The 20,099-nt window shown below is 45.8% G+C and overlaps 1 protein-coding gene across 1 annotated transcript in view; it reads right to left on the minus strand.

Annotated features, from left to right (window-relative positions):
* Nucleotides 1–20,099, minus strand: part of znf385c (zinc finger protein 385C) — a gene marked incomplete at both ends in the record, with an annotated part of 73,285 nt that overhangs the window by 28,325 nt on the left and 24,861 nt on the right. Inside the window, one exon of the mRNA XM_084329083.1 lies at nucleotides 10,732–10,942. Coding sequence (XP_084185209.1) covers nucleotides 10,732–10,942 — 211 coding nt within the window. The remainder of the gene's footprint in view (nucleotides 1–10,731; nucleotides 10,943–20,099) is intronic.

Genomic DNA, 20,099 nt, shown 5'->3' on the forward strand with positions numbered 1-20,099 from the left:
GCTGAGTCCAGTGCAAACAAAAACGATACTCTTCAGTGTTATCCAAAACACACAATTTAGCTGAGTCCAGTGCAAACAAAAACGATACTCTTCAGTGTTTATCTTAAACACACAATTTAGCTGAGTCCAGTGCAAACAAAAACGATACTCTTCAGTGTTATCCAAACACACAAAAACAGATAATCCAAAAAGGGTTTGGTTCCAACTCACCAAAGCGCAAACGCGTAAAGCGGGCAACGAGGCGCAGCTCCAAACGGAGGATCAAGGTATTCACCAGCGGTAATCCAAAGATGTCCTAGAGGGAAAGTAGACGAGGCACAACAACGGGGGGAAAGCAGGCAGAAGCAGTAGTATTCAAAACGACCCGACATCGATTGAAAGAAGGTCCCAGTATAAGAAGCCTCTGGGGCGCTAATCACAAACTATGACAGGTGCGTGCTGGAATTGGTACTCGCTCCAGAAGCGTGTGGCGGGGAATGCACCAATCAACACAGTACCTTAAAGGAGCGTGTGGCGGGGAACGAACCAATCCTCACAGTACTTTAAGAAGCGTGTGGCGGGGAATGAACCAATCCTCACACAGTATGGCGGCCGGCCAAGCCGGAGGCAACGCTGACAGCCGGATTCGATACCGGTGTTATCTTGCGTTGGTGACGAGCGCTTAGACCGCTGCGCCACCCAGCCGCTGTACTATTGGACTTATTAATAATATAATATAATTGTAAAATGACTCACAATATAAAAACTAGGCTATAGCTTTATCTATTTTCTCTTTCTACCAAACCCCCAACTCTCTCTCTCTCTCTTTCTCTCTCTCTCTCTCTCTCTCTCTCTCTCTCTCTCTCTCTCTCTCTCTCTCTCTCTCTCTCACACACACACACACACTCCCTGTTCTCTCTCTCTCTCTCCCCCTTCATTCATTTCATCGTATCTCTAATTTTCTACTCATCGTTTCTGTGTCTGCAGACCCCTCTTTGCAACAGCAGAATATTAAAATGAGATTTTGATGAGTGTTATTAGCTTCTGAGTCTTTTGTCCACATTCTCCTCTCTGTCAATTGGGGTGAGAAGAAGCATGTGTGTGTGTGTGTGTGTGTGTGTGTGTGTGTGTGTGTGTGTGTGTGTGTGTGTGTGTGTTTGTGTGTTTGTGTATGTATGAGGATGATAAAAGTAAAGACTGTGTCTCTCATCACAATGCATTTAGATAGCGATCTCTTTCAGGGCAGCCCGATATCTCAAATATGTAAATAAAGTATGAATCAACCACAGGAAAAAGGTACATAATGTACGTTGTGTTATAGCCAGGGCCGCCTCAGGGGGTGTGCGAGCAGTGCGGTCGCACAGGGCCTCGCGGGAAGGGGGGCCTTGCAAAAAAAATTATAATAAAAAAAAATTACAAATATAATTTTTTAAATTTTTTAAATAAAAAAAAAATTGCGAGGCCCCCCTTCCCGCGAGGCCCTTTTTCATCACAGACCTAAAATCTAGTTTTGCTTACATGCTTATATATTTCACATTAGACACGTTTGTAGAATAGTGTTCCGGGCTCTGCGGCTCTGCTGCTCTGCAGATAGACACGTTTGTAGAATAGTGTTCCGGGCTCTGCGGCTCTGCTGCTCTGCAGATATACTATTGGTTTCATTCATGCATTTAAATCTCGCACAGGGCCTCGCATTTCTCCCAGGCGGCCCTGGTTATAGCCATATAACCAGAACCTGCAGATTCCTCCTGAGCAACATCAGAAGGATCCGCCCCTTCCTGACAAAAGAAGCCACTCAAACTCCTTGTCCAATCAACAGTCATATCTCGCCTCAACTACTGCAATGCACTGCTCGCTGGTCTACCGACCACCGCCACCAAGCCTTTTCAAGTCATTCAAAACGCAGCGGCCCACCTGATCTCCAACCTACCAAAGTCAGCTCACACTTCTTAGGGACCTACACTGGCTCCCCATCGCCGCACGGATTCGCTTCAAGGTCCTCGACCTGGCATATCGTGCAGCGACGGGAACGGCTCCCGCCTATCAACGTCAATGGTCTCCAACTACACACCCTCAAGACCCCTACGCTCTACATCCTCTGGCCACCTCAGACCCACTGCTATCCGAGCTCCGGGAGGGTCAAAGAGACGCCCCTATTCTCTGTCCACGCTCATCCCACCACAGTTAGGACAGCCGAAACCTGATCAATCTTTCGCCGTCGATTAAAAACACACTTCTTCAATCAATATCTGAATAAAAAAAAATAACTCTGCATTGCTATTCCTAGCACTATTTGGGCAACTTTACACAATTCCTGTGAGTCTATGGAAGACATCTGTAAGGTTTATTTAAAATAAAATAAATCATTGTTTTATATTTCTAATGGAGTACTCAAAAGCATCATTTTCCAGCCTCAAGATTTCAGCCTGTTATTGGCCTGGCTCCGCCCATAAGCACTTTCAGTGGCAGTCAATCCACACATTCTGCGAGTGGCAGACAGAGAGAGAGAGAGAGAGAGAGAGAGAGAGAGAGAGAGAGAGAGAGAGAGAGAGAGAGAGAGAGAGAGAGAAAGAGAGAGAGAGAGACAAGTGGAGTAAGAGAAACAAAAGGTGGAGGAGAGAGAGAGAGAGAGAGGGGGGGAGAGAGAACTGTGTGGGCAATCTGCGTGCGGGTCCCCTTCTCTCTCTCTCTCCCCCTCTCCCGTTCGGGGGGTCTGCTGCTGTGCTGCCGAATGGGGGGGGGGGGGGGGGGACCTGCGCGCGGAGTGTTTGCACGGTGGTCTCTCTCTCTCTCGATTCGGGAGCAGCTGTAGCGCCGCGGCACAGTGTGTATGTGTGCTCTGTCGCGAGGGTCTATCTGATTCTCTCTCTCTCTCTCTCTCGCTCGCTCTGTCAAACCCCGTTTGGTGCGTTTCATAATAACTTCAGCTGTAGCGCCGCGGCACAGTGTTCTTACTGTCCTCTATCATGCACTCTTCTATACTAATAATAATTGTATAAATAAATAAAATTAAGGTTTACGTGTTTCACCGCCAACGCTTGAGCGCCAAACACATAATAATACGTTTTTAGATCCTTTGATCTTTTTCCTCTGATCCCCGTTCTAAACAATCATCCGGATCATTCTATGTGTCCCTGGCTCGTTTGCCTACGTTGGAATTGCAATGGCGATCGAATCTCACCAGGTGGCAGTATCGCCTACCTTTTGAACTCAGAAAGAAATGGATCAGGGGCGCTCCAGTAGCACACCACATAGTGCGCTGAGTCGCGAAGCGGTCGTCCCGGGTTAGTTTCCCAGTCCCGGCAACCATTTGCCGCATGTCTTCGCTACCTCTCCTCCCGTTCTCCCTCTCTCCCTCTATCGGTCCTGCGTGGCCAGAAAAAGCTGAGAATGCTATAAATAAAAGTAAAAAATACAATTAAAAAGAAAGAAATGGATCAGGAGAGGCAATGAATGGAGGGGGCGTGGCTAGGCTGGCAATGGGGTAGCACGCGGTTTGTTCTAGCTCTCGTCGAATCTCTACTTTATTTTAATTTAATAAGCTTTCTACTTCACAAAACTTGGTGAATTTTACTCAGGGTATTGTTTAAGCCAGTGGACAATATTTTCACGCACGGACAGATGGCAGCGAACCTACGTAAATACAAATACGCCGGACCGGCCTCCAGTAGGCCCGACAAAGCCTCGACTTCCAGTCCCATTTCCAAGCCGCCGCTAACCACATCGCCATGGATGCCCGGCGTGGACACTGCAGCCTTGAAGGTGGAGATTCTCCTCGCGCTAAAATCGGACTTTGCAGCGATAATAAAATCAGAATTGAAAGGTGCACTTTCCAAAGAGTTCAACCTTATTAGAAACGATCTGAAAGAGATGAAAGCGGAAATGCAAAGTTGTATTGCGACACTCCACGAGGAGGTGGACAAAATGGGGGTCTCAATCAAGGACATGGAAGACGGTCTTTCGACGTGGTCAGACGAGGTGGTGGCGTTACAAACCACAGTCAAAGACTTAAAGACAGAGGTGGCCGGTCTCAGGGGAAAGTGTGAGGACATGGAAGGAAGAATGAGGAGGTGTAACGTAAGGATACTAGGAGTAGCTGAGACGGATGGCTCAAGCTCCACAGCGTCGGTCTCAAAACTACTGACAGACGTGCTACAAATGGATAATGAGGTGCTGGTCGACCGCTCGCACAGAACACTGGGGCCGAAGAGGACAGACAGGAAGCCACGCGCCATTGTGGCTAAGCTTCACTACTACCAAGACTGTGTCGAGGTGCTGAGCCGGGCGCGCGCCCAGGCTCCATTACAGATCAACGGAGTGACTATTGCAATCTTCCCGGACTATGCCACGAGCGTCGCCAAAGCCAGAGCTGTGTTTACGGAGGTGAGGAAGTTACTATGCGGCCGAGAGGACACCCGGTACGGCATTCTTTTTCCAGCCCGATTTCGCATCACGTACAAGGGAGAAAATAAAGAGTTCATCGATGCAAGTGAAGCGATGGGCTACGTCAGAAAGAACATTGTGCATGCAGCAATGGGAGAGGTCGGGTAGGCTACCTTTGGTACACACAATGCTAGCATTCTTAAAAAAATACCACTTATGATGTACAGGTGATGTGAACAGTGTATCATTTTGGCTCCAATAGGACAATATGTGTATACACATACAGACATATAAACATGTACACACACGCTCACACCTACGCTGACGCACACGCTTGCACACCTAATGGATACACTATCTAGACATATCACACACACATAGGCGCATATTACGCGCATGCACAGACACACATATAGACACACATACACGTTTACACACTACACAGACACTTGGGCATAGACCCACACACTCACACCTACACTCATCTAGCTGTGTCTAGAGCTGCCGCGATAACCGCATTACCGCGGTATCGCTGTTGCATCACGCTCACCGCAGAGTTAGGCTGAATACCGCGTCACCGCTGTTTTTTATCATAATAATAAAGTTGGCTTGCGGCTTGCGGCTCTGCAGATATACCCTACTCGGTTCCAAGCGACCCTATTGGGTAGAAGTGGTACCAGAAAAGTCATGTGAAACATTGCAGACCACTGACTGGTCAGAAGAGAGACGCGTCACACTTTGTAGCCTCTGAACAAAAACAGAACGCCGCGCCGCCATCTTTACTGCCTCGCTAAGGATGCATTTCATTCAGGATTTGTTTGCGACAGAACCAAGTGCAATAAACAAAAAAGAATGGATTCACTGTGTATTCTGCCTTATTTATTGATGAAACAAAACCGACATCAACCCAATTTACCACCGAGCGGAGAGTTTAGTGTCACAACAAGATCGCTGATGTGTTAAGTTTGTTGTTGTTATTAGCCTACTACCGTCAGCCGATATACACGAGAGGTAACGTTAAACCCGGGTTTGCTTGGTAGAATACACAATGAGAGGTAACGTTAGCTTTGGCAGAATAGACGCAACGAGAGTCTGGTTAATGTTGTTATTGATTGATTGATTGATTGATTGAAACTGTGTTAAACTCTGGCTTGCTGCAAGCCCTCGGACATCTATGCCCACGGAGCTTTCAGTGTACACAAGCGAGCGGCCCCGCCTGCATCCCCACACGGAGACAAACGGAGTAGTACCTGGCTGCAGTGGAAAAGGAACGAAGTACCAGGTGCCTAAAGCGGGTCGAGTCGAGTAGGTACTATGCAGTGGAAAAGCGCCATTAGACTAGAGGCAGGCTATAAGAGTAGACTACTAAAAAAGAAAAAAAAAAAATGCATTCAAACTTTTTTTTTTTTTGTGCGCACTGTGCGGTAATAACCGCGGTGGTAGGAAATATTTCGCAAATTCGTGCGGTAAGGAAAATATCAATACCGCGGCAGCTCTAGCTGTGTCCGATACATCCACGCACACTCACACATAGGTTCACGTGCATGCAACTGCACAAACACTGAAGGGCACACACCCATTTATAGACACATGAACACACGCACGTTCGCACACACACACACCCACACTCCCACGCCTCTTCTATATCACCCAACCAGGCACCCATTTCTGTGTTTAACGGGGCACGTTGGTTGCCCTTGTTTGGGAGCATGGTGTTCGGCCTTACTCCGGGGCCTGCTTAATGTGATGTTGTTAATGTTAATATATTACTGTTATGCTTACCGTTTACCGTTGCCACCTACAGTATATTACCTTACCTGATGGGTGTATCTCATTGGGCAGCTGAAGATTTCATATAGTACCAAGATCTGAGTAAAAACTTTTACTTTTACTTTTCTTTTCTTTCTCTTTATTATTTTCTTTTACCTAAGGGGCTCGACGAGGGCCTGAGCGGCTGGCTCTATAGAGAACCTCCAACACAAGTACATTTATGTGTGGATTAGTTTCTGAAGGGTATTTTGGGCACCTTGTTTTTTATAGGTGTCAGGGGGGGGGGGTTTACCAGACTTGTACATTCAACATGCTTAATCGATCAGACGCCTGTTTTGCTTTTCACCTGCAGGTGTGCTGAGCAGGTATACTGTCAGAGGTTGTATAGAAAAATTCCACAATATTTGGGATCCTTTCCTAACTTTCTTTGAGGGTATGGAAGCGGATAATGTGACAGAGGCGATCTGACTGGCCTTCCTAGTCTCTCAGCTTGTTATTCTTTTATGTTCCTACTTTTCTTTTTCTCTATCTACAGAATACAAGAGATGCATATGTCACTGCTGTCTGGTGATTTAAAAGCTAAAAGGAAAAACATTGATTAATAAATGCTTTAATGTATTTTAGAATGATTTTGTCTGGTATAGGGGTGGGGGGGGGAGGGCCTTATTTAATTTTTATTTTATTTTGGCCCATGTGGGACCGCCTGTAAAAACGAAATCTTCAAATAAAAAAACCTTGTTAAAAAAAAAGGAGAGGCAATGAATGAACCGGACTATCGAGACTCACTCTGAGGGGGAGGAGCTCTTCCAAAGCAATCACTAGCAGATCTGCTCGCCTCAAAACCTATAGTGTCCCGTAAACACGTGTAATTACACATAAACGAGTAATCGCGATCGTCGATGCGATCATTGGAATTATTATTTTTGGAGTACCTCCTGGCTAAGGTAAGGACCCCCTATGTCTATTTTACCAAACCTGAAACATGTTTCTGTAATGATCACAGTGGCTTACTTTACTGGACATAAACCAAGCGTTTTCTAACAATCGGATTCCCCCCCCCCCCCCCCTTGATGATTTTGTGATTTATATACCTTTGATTTGGGAGTATTTGGGGTTTCAGGGAATCAACCAGAATGATTCGGGCTTATTGCATATAATGCGTCCTATCTCGCGATCTATGGAAAAACACTGGATTATTCCGGAAATGGACGATGTTTAGCTTGTAATAAACTACAAACTACAGTGTGTAGAAACAAACTCTTTTTTACATGTTGGACTAGAAATAGTGTCTGTCAAATGAGCCATACTATTGTCTCCATATAGAATATACAATAAGATCAGCAAAGATCATGAAATATCGCAAAAATGGTCATGAAAAGCTGGCGCAAGACAGTGAAGGATGGGGGAAGCTTATGGCGCTCAATGTGTTAAGAAGAAATTATGTCTTTACAACTATGCACTCAACACCACCCAAGTTTGATGAACATTGTTACTCAGCTGAAATAGTTGTACCCTTCCTGTTGACTTGTCGTACAGAACATGTAAGTCGCTTTGGGTAAAAGCATGAGCTAAATGACTAAATGTAAATGTAAATTAATGTGATGTAAAGACTGGCTGAAGAAGTCCGAAAATATAGCCATTTGTACAGCCATTTGTCCCCTCCATACTCATAGCCAAGCTCAGGGACCTGGGCTTGAACTATGACCTCTGCCAGTGGGTCTTGGACTTCCTGACGGGCAGACCCCAGGTGGTGAGAGCAGGCAACTGCACCTCCTCATCCATCACCCTCAACATAGGGGCCCCCCAGGGCTGTGTTCTGAGTCCCCTCCTCTACTCCCTGTACACACACGACTGTGTGGCTCAGCGGAGTAGCAATACAATCATCAAATTTGCTGACGACACAGTGGTGGTGGGCCTGATCTCTGCCAACGACGAGAGGGCCTACCTGGAAGAGGTCAAGGTCCTGGCGGGATGGTGCCAGGAAAACAGCCTCTCCCTGAACGTCAGCAAAACAAAGGAGATGATTGTGGACTTCAGGAGGTCGGGGGTCAAGGACTACAGCCCCCTCAGCATCGACGGGGCACCGGTTGAGAGAGTCAACAGCTTTAAGTACCTCGGAGCCTACATATCCGAGGACTTGACATGGACCACACACATTGACAGTGTTGTGAAGAAGGCGCGACAACGCCTCTACTTCCTCAGGCGCCTAAGGAAGTTCCAAGTCAGTCAGAAGATCCTTAAGAACTTCTACTCATGTACAATAGAGAGCATCCTGACTGGCAACATCACCTCCTGGTTTGGGAATAGCACTGCACAAGACCAAAGCAGACTACAAAGAGTGACACGTTCAGCCGAACGCACAATTGGAGGGGGGCTCCCCACCCTCCAGAACATTTACAACAAGCGGTGCAGGGGCAAGGCTAAGAGAATCATTAAAGACTCCAGTCACCCGAACAACTGCCTCTTTGAACTGCTGCGGTCAGGCAAGCGATACCGGAGTCTCAAGGCGAGCACAGAAAGACTCAGAAGAAGCTTCTATCCCCAGGCCATCAGGCTGCTAAACGAACAATGAACACTACACAACAACAACCATCAAACGCACATAGCACACACATCCACACGCACACACTCACTTTAAACAAACACACTGTAGCACCCACTCCACACACTTTATAGCACACACTCACTTTAAACAAACACACTGTAGCACCCACTCCCCACACTTTATATTTATTGATGAAGGATTGCACTACAACTCGTACACCTTACTGTAAATTGTACCTAAATTGTACCTCATCCCATTTCTGCTTTGCACTATATAGTATTGTACATTAGTACACTGCATAGTATTGTATATTATATGGTAACTCAGTTACGTCTATTCTGCATCGAACATTGTACATATGTCTATACTGAACACTGTGACCTCATTTTCTACTTCTAAATTACATGCTATACTATGTTATTTGATACTATCTTGTCTAGCACAGTCTCTGGAGCGTAACAGTAAGAAGCATTTTGTATGAAAGTATTCTGTACTTCTGTATGACAACTATTAAAGAAACTTGAAACTTGAGTACAACACCACACAGCACTGCCATCTGGTGGTTCGGTGGTGTACTGCAATCTATGTTTTGAACTGATGTCGGTCTAGCTCCCACACGCAAAATATCTCTGCCTTCACATTTCAGATATAAAACTACATTCCCTCTAGCCAGTACTCCAAAGGGGAGGGGGGAGAGGAGAGGTGTGTGTGTGTGTGTGTAAGGAGGGGGTCAGGCAGGGGAAATTAAGAGGCAAAGGGGCAAGAAACGAGTCCACTGAGACTCTGATCGATCTCAGCCAGTTGCTTTATTAACACAACCTCACTCTGCTCCCAGACATCCCACAACGTCACAATCCTAGATTCCACCATCCATCACAGGACAGCTGAAGAGAAGGCCAGGTGGGAGGGGCTTGTTGGGGATAGCGCGGGCGAAAATACACAGGCTTTGAATACACAATAGTAGTAGGGAGTAAGAGGGAAGGAGGGGTATGACAGTGAGCAAGAAAATATATACAGGCAACATGAGGAGGCGGGGGGAGGGATAAGATGGAGGAAAGCGATAAGAAAATACAAGAACTAACAGTATGGAGGGATGGGAGGACAGGAGATAAATAGGAGAGGTGGACACAATGTGAGATGAAGGACAAAGAGGGCACGAGAGGGAGGGAGAAGGAATTGATACAGTGAGATGAAAGTCATAAATTACGAAGTGAAATGGAGTGGAAAGGAGGGACATCCAAACAGCAGAGAACTAGGAGCGACGGTGTCGTATTACTATGGGGCGTGACCAGGCCATTTCTCCACCCACTGAACTCTGCACCACGATGACAGCCACCTCCACCCTCTCGGTCCCTCCCTCCCTCTCCCTCTCTCTCTCCCTCTCTCCCTTTCCCTCTCTCCCTCACAAACATGCTCTCTCCATACCGTATCAACTCTGAACTCTGATGCCTATATTCAAAGCTCTACATCTATACCATTATGAACTGTGATACTTATACTCAATCCATACTTGTCTACTGCCTACACTGCATACAACTGTCTTGTACTGTATATATTACATTCCCTCTAGCCAGTACTGTACATATTACAACTTGTCATATATACATATTCACAATCACATGTTACACTGTATATTATTTTGCACTTTACACTTTACTGTTTTGCACTCTGGTTAGATGACAACTTATTTTCGTTGTACTGTACTTGTGTTGTGCAATGACAACACTACAATCTACTATGACAGGGGTTCTCAAACTTTTTTATACCATGACCCCATTTTATTTAGGAATTTTTTTGGCGACCCCACACTTAATGTTTCGCGTAATTTCAACGTGGAATTAAGGAATATCAAAATAAAAGCACACGTTGTTGAACTTGATCATGCATTTATATTTATTAGAACATTTTATTACAGCACTATGTTATTATTATAATTTGTTTGCCAATGCGCGAACCCACTGTCACCTACCCACGACCCCACTTTGGGTTGCGACCTGTAGTTTGAGAACCGCTGTACTATGACTATTAGTCGAGGACCGCCCGAATTTACTTACTTGTTCCCTCCACCAAGCTTATGTCCATGAGGGCCGGAAGTGCTGTCTCCGGGGCAGCCGTCTTGCTCCTCTCCCGGTCTCTCTCCCGGTCTCGGTCACGCTCCCTCCCCGCCGCGGCTTCCCCGGCCCGGCGCTGCCGGTTCTTCTGGGCCTCCATGGCTTTGAGCTTCCGGGCGTGCTTGTGTCCCTTGTAGTGGGCCTCTGCCTGGTTCTGCACAGGGAGATGAGAGGAACGAGGAGAGAGGGGGAGAGAGCCCCGTATTAATCATGGACTGTAACCCCTTCCACCAACACCCACATACACGCGACGTACATAAACACACACACACACACACACACACACACACACACACACACACACACACACACACACACACACACACACACACACACACACATCATACATTCGCTACCCCACCCCCCCTTCGACTACGCATTGTATCTATAGACTGTTCACCCCTCTGCCCCCGCCCCCCCCCCCCCCACACACACACTGAATTGTTTTGTCAGGATTTGCACATCTTGTGTTTATTGTTGAACTCCCCTATTTAAATCGCCTACTGTTATTTATTATTATTACTGTTATTATTTCCTTTTTATCCCTACCTTATTTTTTTATATGTCACACATTTCTCTCCCTACTTGCACTGTCTGAGAGATTGCAAGACCACTTTATTGTACTGCATTGTATAACGGAGGAGAGATGGCTAGAGAGGAGGATGATAGAGGAGGAGGGAGTGGGAAATAAGAGGAGAGATGAGGAGAGAGGGTGAGAGAGGAGGAGAGAGGAGGTGACAGGGTGAGAGAGAGGAGGATACTAGGGGAAGAGTGAGGAGGCGTGAGTGTTAAAATGCAGCCTGTTATCTGGTATGAAGACTTGAACTGAATGATTAAATATATGCATACATACACTCACACATTTACATTTACATTTACATTTAGTCATTTAGCTGACGCTTTTATCCAAAGCGACTTACAAGTTCTGTACGACAAGCCATCAGGAAGGGCACAACTCTATCAGCTGAGCAACAATGTTCATCAAAGTGTTGAGTGCTACAGTGTAGGTTAGTTTATTAGGACAAGTGCATGACAGTACGGTTAGTTAGGGTTAGTTTTTTTTTTTTTTTTTAATTCAGATAATGGTTGAAGAAGTGCGTCTTTAGTCGACGGCGAAAGATTGGACGTGATTCGGCTGTCCACACACACACACACAAATCATCACAGACGCATATAATCACACATACAGTATCCAAACACACACACACACACACACACACACACACACACACACACACACACACACACACACACACACACACACACACACACACACACACACACACACACACACACACACACACACACACACACACACACACACACACACACACACACACACACACACACACACACACACACACACACACACACACACACACACACACACACACACACACACACACACACACACACACACACACACACACACACACACACACACACACACACGTGCTGTGTAAAAGAATGTCTGTTTTTACCTGATAAGAGTGCTGGCACACTGGGAGGCCAGAGGGATAATTGCATGTGTAATAACAACAGGAGAGAGGATCCCATCTCTACAGCTAACTCGTGCACTGAGAGCCAGCCACAGCTAATCACAGAGGCATGCAGAGATATCGTTATCTGTATCTGTTCAACCAACGAAACGATCTGTATCCGTATCTGTATTCGGAATGCAAAGACTGAAGAGACACAATCAAAGTAACGAATGAACATTAGTATAATCTATTATGAAATATATTTTCTCCTCATCTTCTATTTTCATCTCTCTCTCCCCCTCTATCTCTCTCTCTCTCCCTCTCTTTTCTTTATCAACAGTGTAGTGAGTTCCATGGCGCCTTAAGTTCTGTGTGCCATGTCTACTGTCAGAGTGTGTCAGGTCTCCTGTACTAGAGCACAGTATTGTGTATCTGACCATTGCTATAGTACTGCACCTGCTGCTCTGCCCTGGCCAGAGCAGCGTCTACCCCCCCCCCCCTCTCTCTCCATTTAAAATTTTATTTTATTTTTAACTAAACTAAGATTCATGAACTGTTTATCTAGCCAGCCTGCCCATGTAGGACAAACACGGAATTCATCCAAGGGGAAAGTTGGATATTGATGTCAGTCTGCTCACATAAAGAAGGCTGCACCAAGATGTAAGATAATTATTCTGATAATGCTTTAGCCGACACAATTAAATGCAAACGAGAATAAGAATGAGAATATGAAAATCATTTGATTCACACCAGAAGCACCATAAGCCACTGGGAGTTAATTTAGAAATAAAATGTGCCTATACGCTTGCACTGTAAATCCAATGGTCTCCTCCTTGCATGACCTTTCCTAAATAATTTGGATTTAAATGCCAGCACTTTCACAGTTCTAAAAGAAACATTTGAACCACACAATAGGCTACATGAAACATGTCTGAGCAAATTAAGTGTGGGAAGAACTGGCATAGACAGCTGCTAGTCATACAAGTACAAGTCAAGCATCATGGCAAATCTGGGCTCATCCCTACTACACACAGTCTAGATCCACAAAGAATGGATTGCACGGAGCAAGTTGCACCCTTACTTACAATTCATTATGAATTGAAAATGGGGGACCCTGGTGTAAACAAGACGAAAGGCTTTCTCTGGTCTGCATCCCCTTAACAATTGTGTGTATTGAGCCGTACTGTATTGTACCCATTCTGCAATCTGTTAATACAATTTCCATTCAATCAATCAATCTGCACGGTGATTGATTGAAAGAAAATGTTATTAACAGATTGCAGAATGGGTACAATACAGTACGGCTCAATACACACAATTGTTAAGGGGATGCAGACCAGAGAAAGACTTTCATCTTGTTTACATCAGGGTCCCCCATTTTCAATTCATAATGAATTGTAAGTAAGGGTGCAACTTGCTCCGTGCAATCCATTCTTTGTGGATCTATAATATTAACACACTCTGCACACCCCAGTACATCACACATAATGACACACACACACACACACACACACACACACACACACACACACACACACACACACACACACACACACACACACACACACACACACACACACACACACACACACACACACACACACACACACACACACACACACACACACACACACACACACACACACACACACACACACACACACACACACACACACACACACACACACACCACCTCTCTGCAGGATCATATTCTACCTTCACATCCCCCTCATTCTCACGACTCAATCCATGAACAAAGCCCCTGGTGTCAGAACAGGCGTGAATACATATAGAACAGCAGAGAAATCAATACACAGGTTTCTCATTAAGACGGATAGAACCCACGTTTTGAGGATCATCTCTTCATCACAGAGTCTGTTAGGAAAGGGGGGGGGGGGCCCTCAGTGGCCAATACTGTGGATGTACTGGGGCAGCCAGGTGTGAATGTTTGTAACAGTGTGAGCGATGCAGGGTATCACTGAGAACCTTCCCATGGTACATACAAGGCAGACAAACCAACAAGCCAACATGCTGGCCTTTTTCAAATGATGGACTGAAAGAGAGAGCTAAATTACATAACACACTATAGAGGTTTCAAGCTTCATACTGCCGCCCACTCATACAGTACTGAAACATGTCTAATTATGATGCGTTTTTTGACAATCCAAAGAGGTGGGCCAGGCAGCGCGGGCGCAGGAGTTCACTGGAAACAGTGATCTTTCATATCAGCCCTCATACAGGTAACGCTCATTATAAGTCCTGAAAGCTGTCAGACACTCTGTGGCTTGGGGAGGGAGACTGGGCTTTCCTTAATAATAATAAACACGCGTGGAAATGAATGGTGAACACAGAGAGACCAAGTCATTAGGGTGAGAGACACACAGATAGAGACTTTGCGGTGAATGTGGATTCCACTGATTAACTCATCATAACAGTACATTCAGCACCATAGCAATAAACACAAGTGCAATGTATGAACTGTGTTAGCATAGAGATGTAATTTTACAGAAAAATATGAATGCACACTATACACAGTGAAAATTGTGAAATGTACCTTGAATCGAGAACCTCATCCTTCACTCTGTCATCTTTCTCTCCCATTACAGAAGCAGAGACCCTGACACTGGTAACGTCGAACCGTCCGACTACTTGCCAGCTGGACCAGCTACCCTCCCCACTCCTCCAGACCATAGCACCAGACATCCTCCCATTCCTAACTGCAACCATCAACTCCTCACTCAACTCGGGGGTGGTCCCCACCTCCCTAAAACAAGCCAGAGTCACGCCGCTCATAAAAAAACCAACCCTGAACCCTACCATCATAGGCAACTACCGTCCTGTCTCTCTTCTCTCCTTCCTTTCTAAAACACTTGAACGTGCTGTATCCAACCAACTTACTGCTTATCTCTTACAGAATGACCTCCTAGACCCTAATCAGTCAGGCTTCAGGACTGGTCACTCCACAGAGACAGCCCTCATTGCGGTCACAGAGGCACTTCACTTAGCAAAAGCGAAAGGCCTCTCCTCTGTCCTGATTCTCCTAGATCTATCTGCAGCCTTCGACACAGTCAACCACCAGATCCTCCTTGCGGCCCTCGCAGGAATGGGAGTGGCTGGCTCTGCGCTGACATGGCTGTCATCATACCTCAATGACCGCTCCTACCAAGTGTCATGGAGAGGGACCCTGTCGGCCACCCGCCCCCTGCGGACGGGTGTCCCCCAGGGCTCGGTTTTAGGACCCCTTCTCTTCTCCCTCTACACTAAATCACTGGGTAACATTATCACGTCTCATGGCTTCTCCTACCATTGTTATGCCGACGATACTCAACTCTTCCTCTCCTTCCCTCCCTCAGATATCCACGTCTCTGAGCGGATCTCGGCCTGTCTGTCCGACATCTCCGCCTGGATGACGTCCAACCACCTCAAACTGAACCTAAGCAAAACAGAATTGCTCCACCTGCCGGCCAAATCCTCTCTCCTAACCGACCTTTCAATCACAGTCGAGAATGCAGCTGTGACTGCGTCCCCGACCGCCAAGAACCTTGGTGTTGTCCTCGACGACCAGTTGAACTTCTCTGCTCACATCGCAGCGACGACCAGAACCTGCCGATTCCTCCTGAGCAACGTCAGAAGGATCCGCCCCTTCCTGACAAAAGAAGCCACCCAACTCCTCGTCCAATCAACAGTCATCTCCCGCCTCGACTACTGCAATGCACTGCTCGCTGGCCTCCCGGCCACTGCCACTAAGCCTCTTCAACTCATTCAGAACGCAGCGGCCCGCCTGATCTCAAACCTACCGAAGTCGGCCCATGTCACCCCACTTCTTAGGGACCTGCACTGGCTCCCCATTGCTGCACGAATCCGCTTCAAGGCCCTCTACCTAGCATACCGTGCGGCAAAGGGAACCGCTCCCGCCTACCTCCGGTCAATGGTCTCTAACTACACACCCTCAAGACCCCTACGCTCTGCATCTTCTGGCCGCCTCAGACCTACTCCTATCCAAGCTCCGGGAGGGTCATCAAAGAGAAGTCGCCTATTCTCAGTCCTTGCCCCACAATGGTGGAATGAACTACCCACCCCAGTTAGGACAGCCGAATCACGTCCAATCTTTCGCCGTCGACTAAAGACGCACTTCTTCAACCATTATCTGAATTAAATTAACTAACTAACCGTACTGTCATGCACTTGTCCTAATAAACTAACCTACACTGTAGCACTCAACACTTTGATGAACATTGTTGCTCAGCTGATAGAGTTGTGCCCTTCCTGATGGCTTGTCGTACAGAACTTGTAAGTCGCTTTGGATAAAAGCGTCAGCTAAATGACTAAATGTAAATGTAAATGTAAGACGTTAATGTTTTGGTTTTGCGCAACTGTGTTGGTAGCAACGCCAGTGCACCCCGTCATGCGCCCATTTCAGTTCGTTGAGAGGATGGACGTGACCTGCCGAGCTCCAAATATATTTTATTTCGCTCAACAACAAGTGACATTTTTGGGCACTATTATTATTATTATTATTATTATTATTATTATTATTATTATTATTATTATTATTATTATTATTATTATTATTATTATTATTATTATTATTATTATTATTATTATTATTATTATTATTATTAGTAGTAGTAGTAGTAGTAGTAATAGCTGGCTAAAATAAAGCAGCAGTTTGTGGAATCGCAGATATGTGGTCGACGTGAGTTTGTCTTGCCCAGTCGTCTGGTCTCCCCATCCCCCTCTGCTTTCCTGTTAGCGCCCCCCATTACGGCTCCACAGACAAAGAGTGTTACAACACACAAGCACACGCACACACATACCCCTACCTCCACCACCATCACCCACTTCCAACACCTCTCCTGTGTTATTAAACAGGTATACCGTACTGTTAGGTCTCATTATGCAACAACAACCACAACAACCACAACAACCACTTATAGGTGTGGCTGTGCAGCTGGGCATGTAGGCACACGTGTGTGTGTGTGCTGTGGTGGAGGCTGTAAATAACCTGGCAGTAAAAGCATCTTCACCACATCATCACTACATCATCATCATCACATCATCACCACATCATCATCATCACATCATCACCACATCATCATCATCACCACATCATCACCACATCATCACCACATCATCACCACATCATCACCACATCATCACCACATCATCACGATCACTACATCATCACTACATCATCACCACATCATCACCACATCATCACTACATCATCACCACATCATCACGATCACTACATCATCATCATCACCATCATCACCACCACATCATCACCATCATCACCACATCATCACCATCATCACAACCACATCATCACCATCATCACCACATCATCACCATCATCATCACATCATCACCACATCAACACGTCTTCTTTAAACAAGTCAAACATCACAATAAATCAAGATCAAAACAAAAACACCATGAAGTTTTTAAATAAATGAATGCAACACGCCCAGACGAAGGTAAGGAAAAACTCACTAAAACCTAGCAATAGGAAAAATGCACCACAGGCAATGTGGAGGAGAGAAACCTTAGAAGGGCCGTTCAAGGGGGGATCTCCCTTCTTAGATGTTGGTGATAGTAGTGTGTTGCAATAAAACTAGGGATGCCCCGATCACGTTTTTTGCCACCGATACCGATCACCGATCGTCGTGATCCATATCGGCCGATACGGATATCTATATATATATAAAATATATATATTATATAATTAGACTTGTACTTGTATTATCTGCGACTGCGAGACATCGCCACCACGCAACAAGTCAAAATGCTCACTATCTGCAAACAGCTCCACTGTCTGTGTGTACTCTAGTAGCCCAGCTCAAAAGGATTCTCCGGCGCTGCAGCGGGACCCCATTGGTAACGTTAAGTGCTTTGGTCGTTTCACATTCAGCAAGCCCTCAGCTCGAATACGCATTAAATCAATGTTATAAGACATTGATATCAAGAGCTATCTGTAGCTACTGCTAGCCGGCTAGATGACGTTAAGACAGAACTTTAGTTCAATGGGACATTTCGTTTTGAACAGTAAACGAACGTCAGCTAACGCAAGCTAACTGAGGTATGAACATGAACTACTAGACTTTCTGGATCATTTGTTGATATCAGGAGCTATCGGTAGCTAGCCGGCTAAATACCGTTAGACAATGCCTACTAAACGTGAATAGTTGACTGGGTAATTTTGTTTAAACAGTAACGATAGCTAGGTAGCTAACGTTAGCGCAGGTCGAATGCAGTGCACTACAGACTCGAGCAGAGGAGCCGCACCTCTTTGTTTACAAACTCTACACGGGGGCGGGCGGGGCTAGGGAGGAGGAGCAGCGGCAGTTTGCAGGTCGTGTGTGTCTGAGACAGACAGCGAGTGAGAGCTTCGCTTGATCGGTTTCCGCTATCGGCGAATATGACTAATTATCGGAATTCACAGATTGCATATTTATACTGAGTATCGGCCGATAACGATCGGTGGCCGATCGATCGGGGCATCCCTAAATAAAACAGGCAAAACTGTTGGTAAGCATGCACACATATTATGTGTAATGAAACACAGATAAGTGCATGCAATAGCAACTGAACATTTTGAAAGATTGAAAAATAATGGCGGCTGGGTGGCGCAGCAGACATTGCGCTCGTCACCAACGCAAGAGACACCGGGTTCGACTCCGGCTGTCGTCGTTGCCTCTGGCTTGGGCCGGCCGTCATACTAACTCAATTGGCAGAGTTAGCGGGTGGAAGTCGATCTGGACGTTGTGGACAGCGACTCCTACAGGTCGGTTGGGGGACGCCTGCACAGCAGAGACAGGAAAATAGCGGGGGTAGTGTGAGCCTCCCATATGTTACACCTCGCCAAATGAGAGTCCGCGCTGGCAGGTGAAAAGATGTGACAGGCTGCCTCCACATGTATCGGAGGGAACATGTGATGCAAGGCTTCTATCCTCCTTACAACCAACCAGTGGGGGGCATATACTAGCAACGTTCAAGACAGGGGAGGGGAGAATTGGCATGGCTAAATTGGGATGGGAGAAAATTTGAAAAAAGAGGAGAAAAAGTGGATACAAAAAAAGAAAGATTGAAAAATAGAGCTGAGCATCACCATCACCACATCACTACATCATCACTACATCATCACCATCATCACCACATCATCATCACCACATCATCACCATCATCACCACATCATCACCATCATCATCAACACATCATCAGCTGACTGATCTGCTGTGAAAAGGCTGAATAGATCAGCATGACGTGACACGCTCACTTCCATCCAGCTGAGGCTCAGAGGAGATGGAGGAGGCCGTGTTAATGACCCCATCACATTCCTCACCATGACAACGGAAACACGCTGTGAGAGCATCAGACTTGTCTAAAACATAATTGCTTTTATCATCATGCTACTTGTTGTTGCAAAATACTGTACAGTCACTGCACTAAAGAAATCCTTGACTAATTATGAAGCACTGTATAATTATATTAAATTATTTCAAATATGCAGCATAATAATGTTGCAGTCATCTGTAATACAGATATTCTATGGTGGTATATCCCAAAACATTAATCAATTAATAAATGATTGTCCCTATACATATACTGCAGTGTTGCTATTATAACCACTCAATCACTACTGAGCCTTTTACACAAGAGTAACTGGATAAAAGTCAGGGTGTACGTACAGTTAGGACAATGTTCCCCTTCCCCCAGAGACAGTTAACTACAGCTAAAGGCTTCCCCTGCCCAAATCAGACACTACTCTTTAAATATATAGCCAGTGTGTGTGTGTGTGTGTGTGTGTGTGTGTGTGTGTGTGTGTGT

This window comes from Notolepis coatsorum (genome assembly GCF_963971535.1).
Source record: "Notolepis coatsorum genome assembly, chromosome: 14".
Classification (NCBI taxonomy): domain Eukaryota; kingdom Metazoa; phylum Chordata; class Actinopteri; order Aulopiformes; family Paralepididae; genus Notolepis; species Notolepis coatsorum.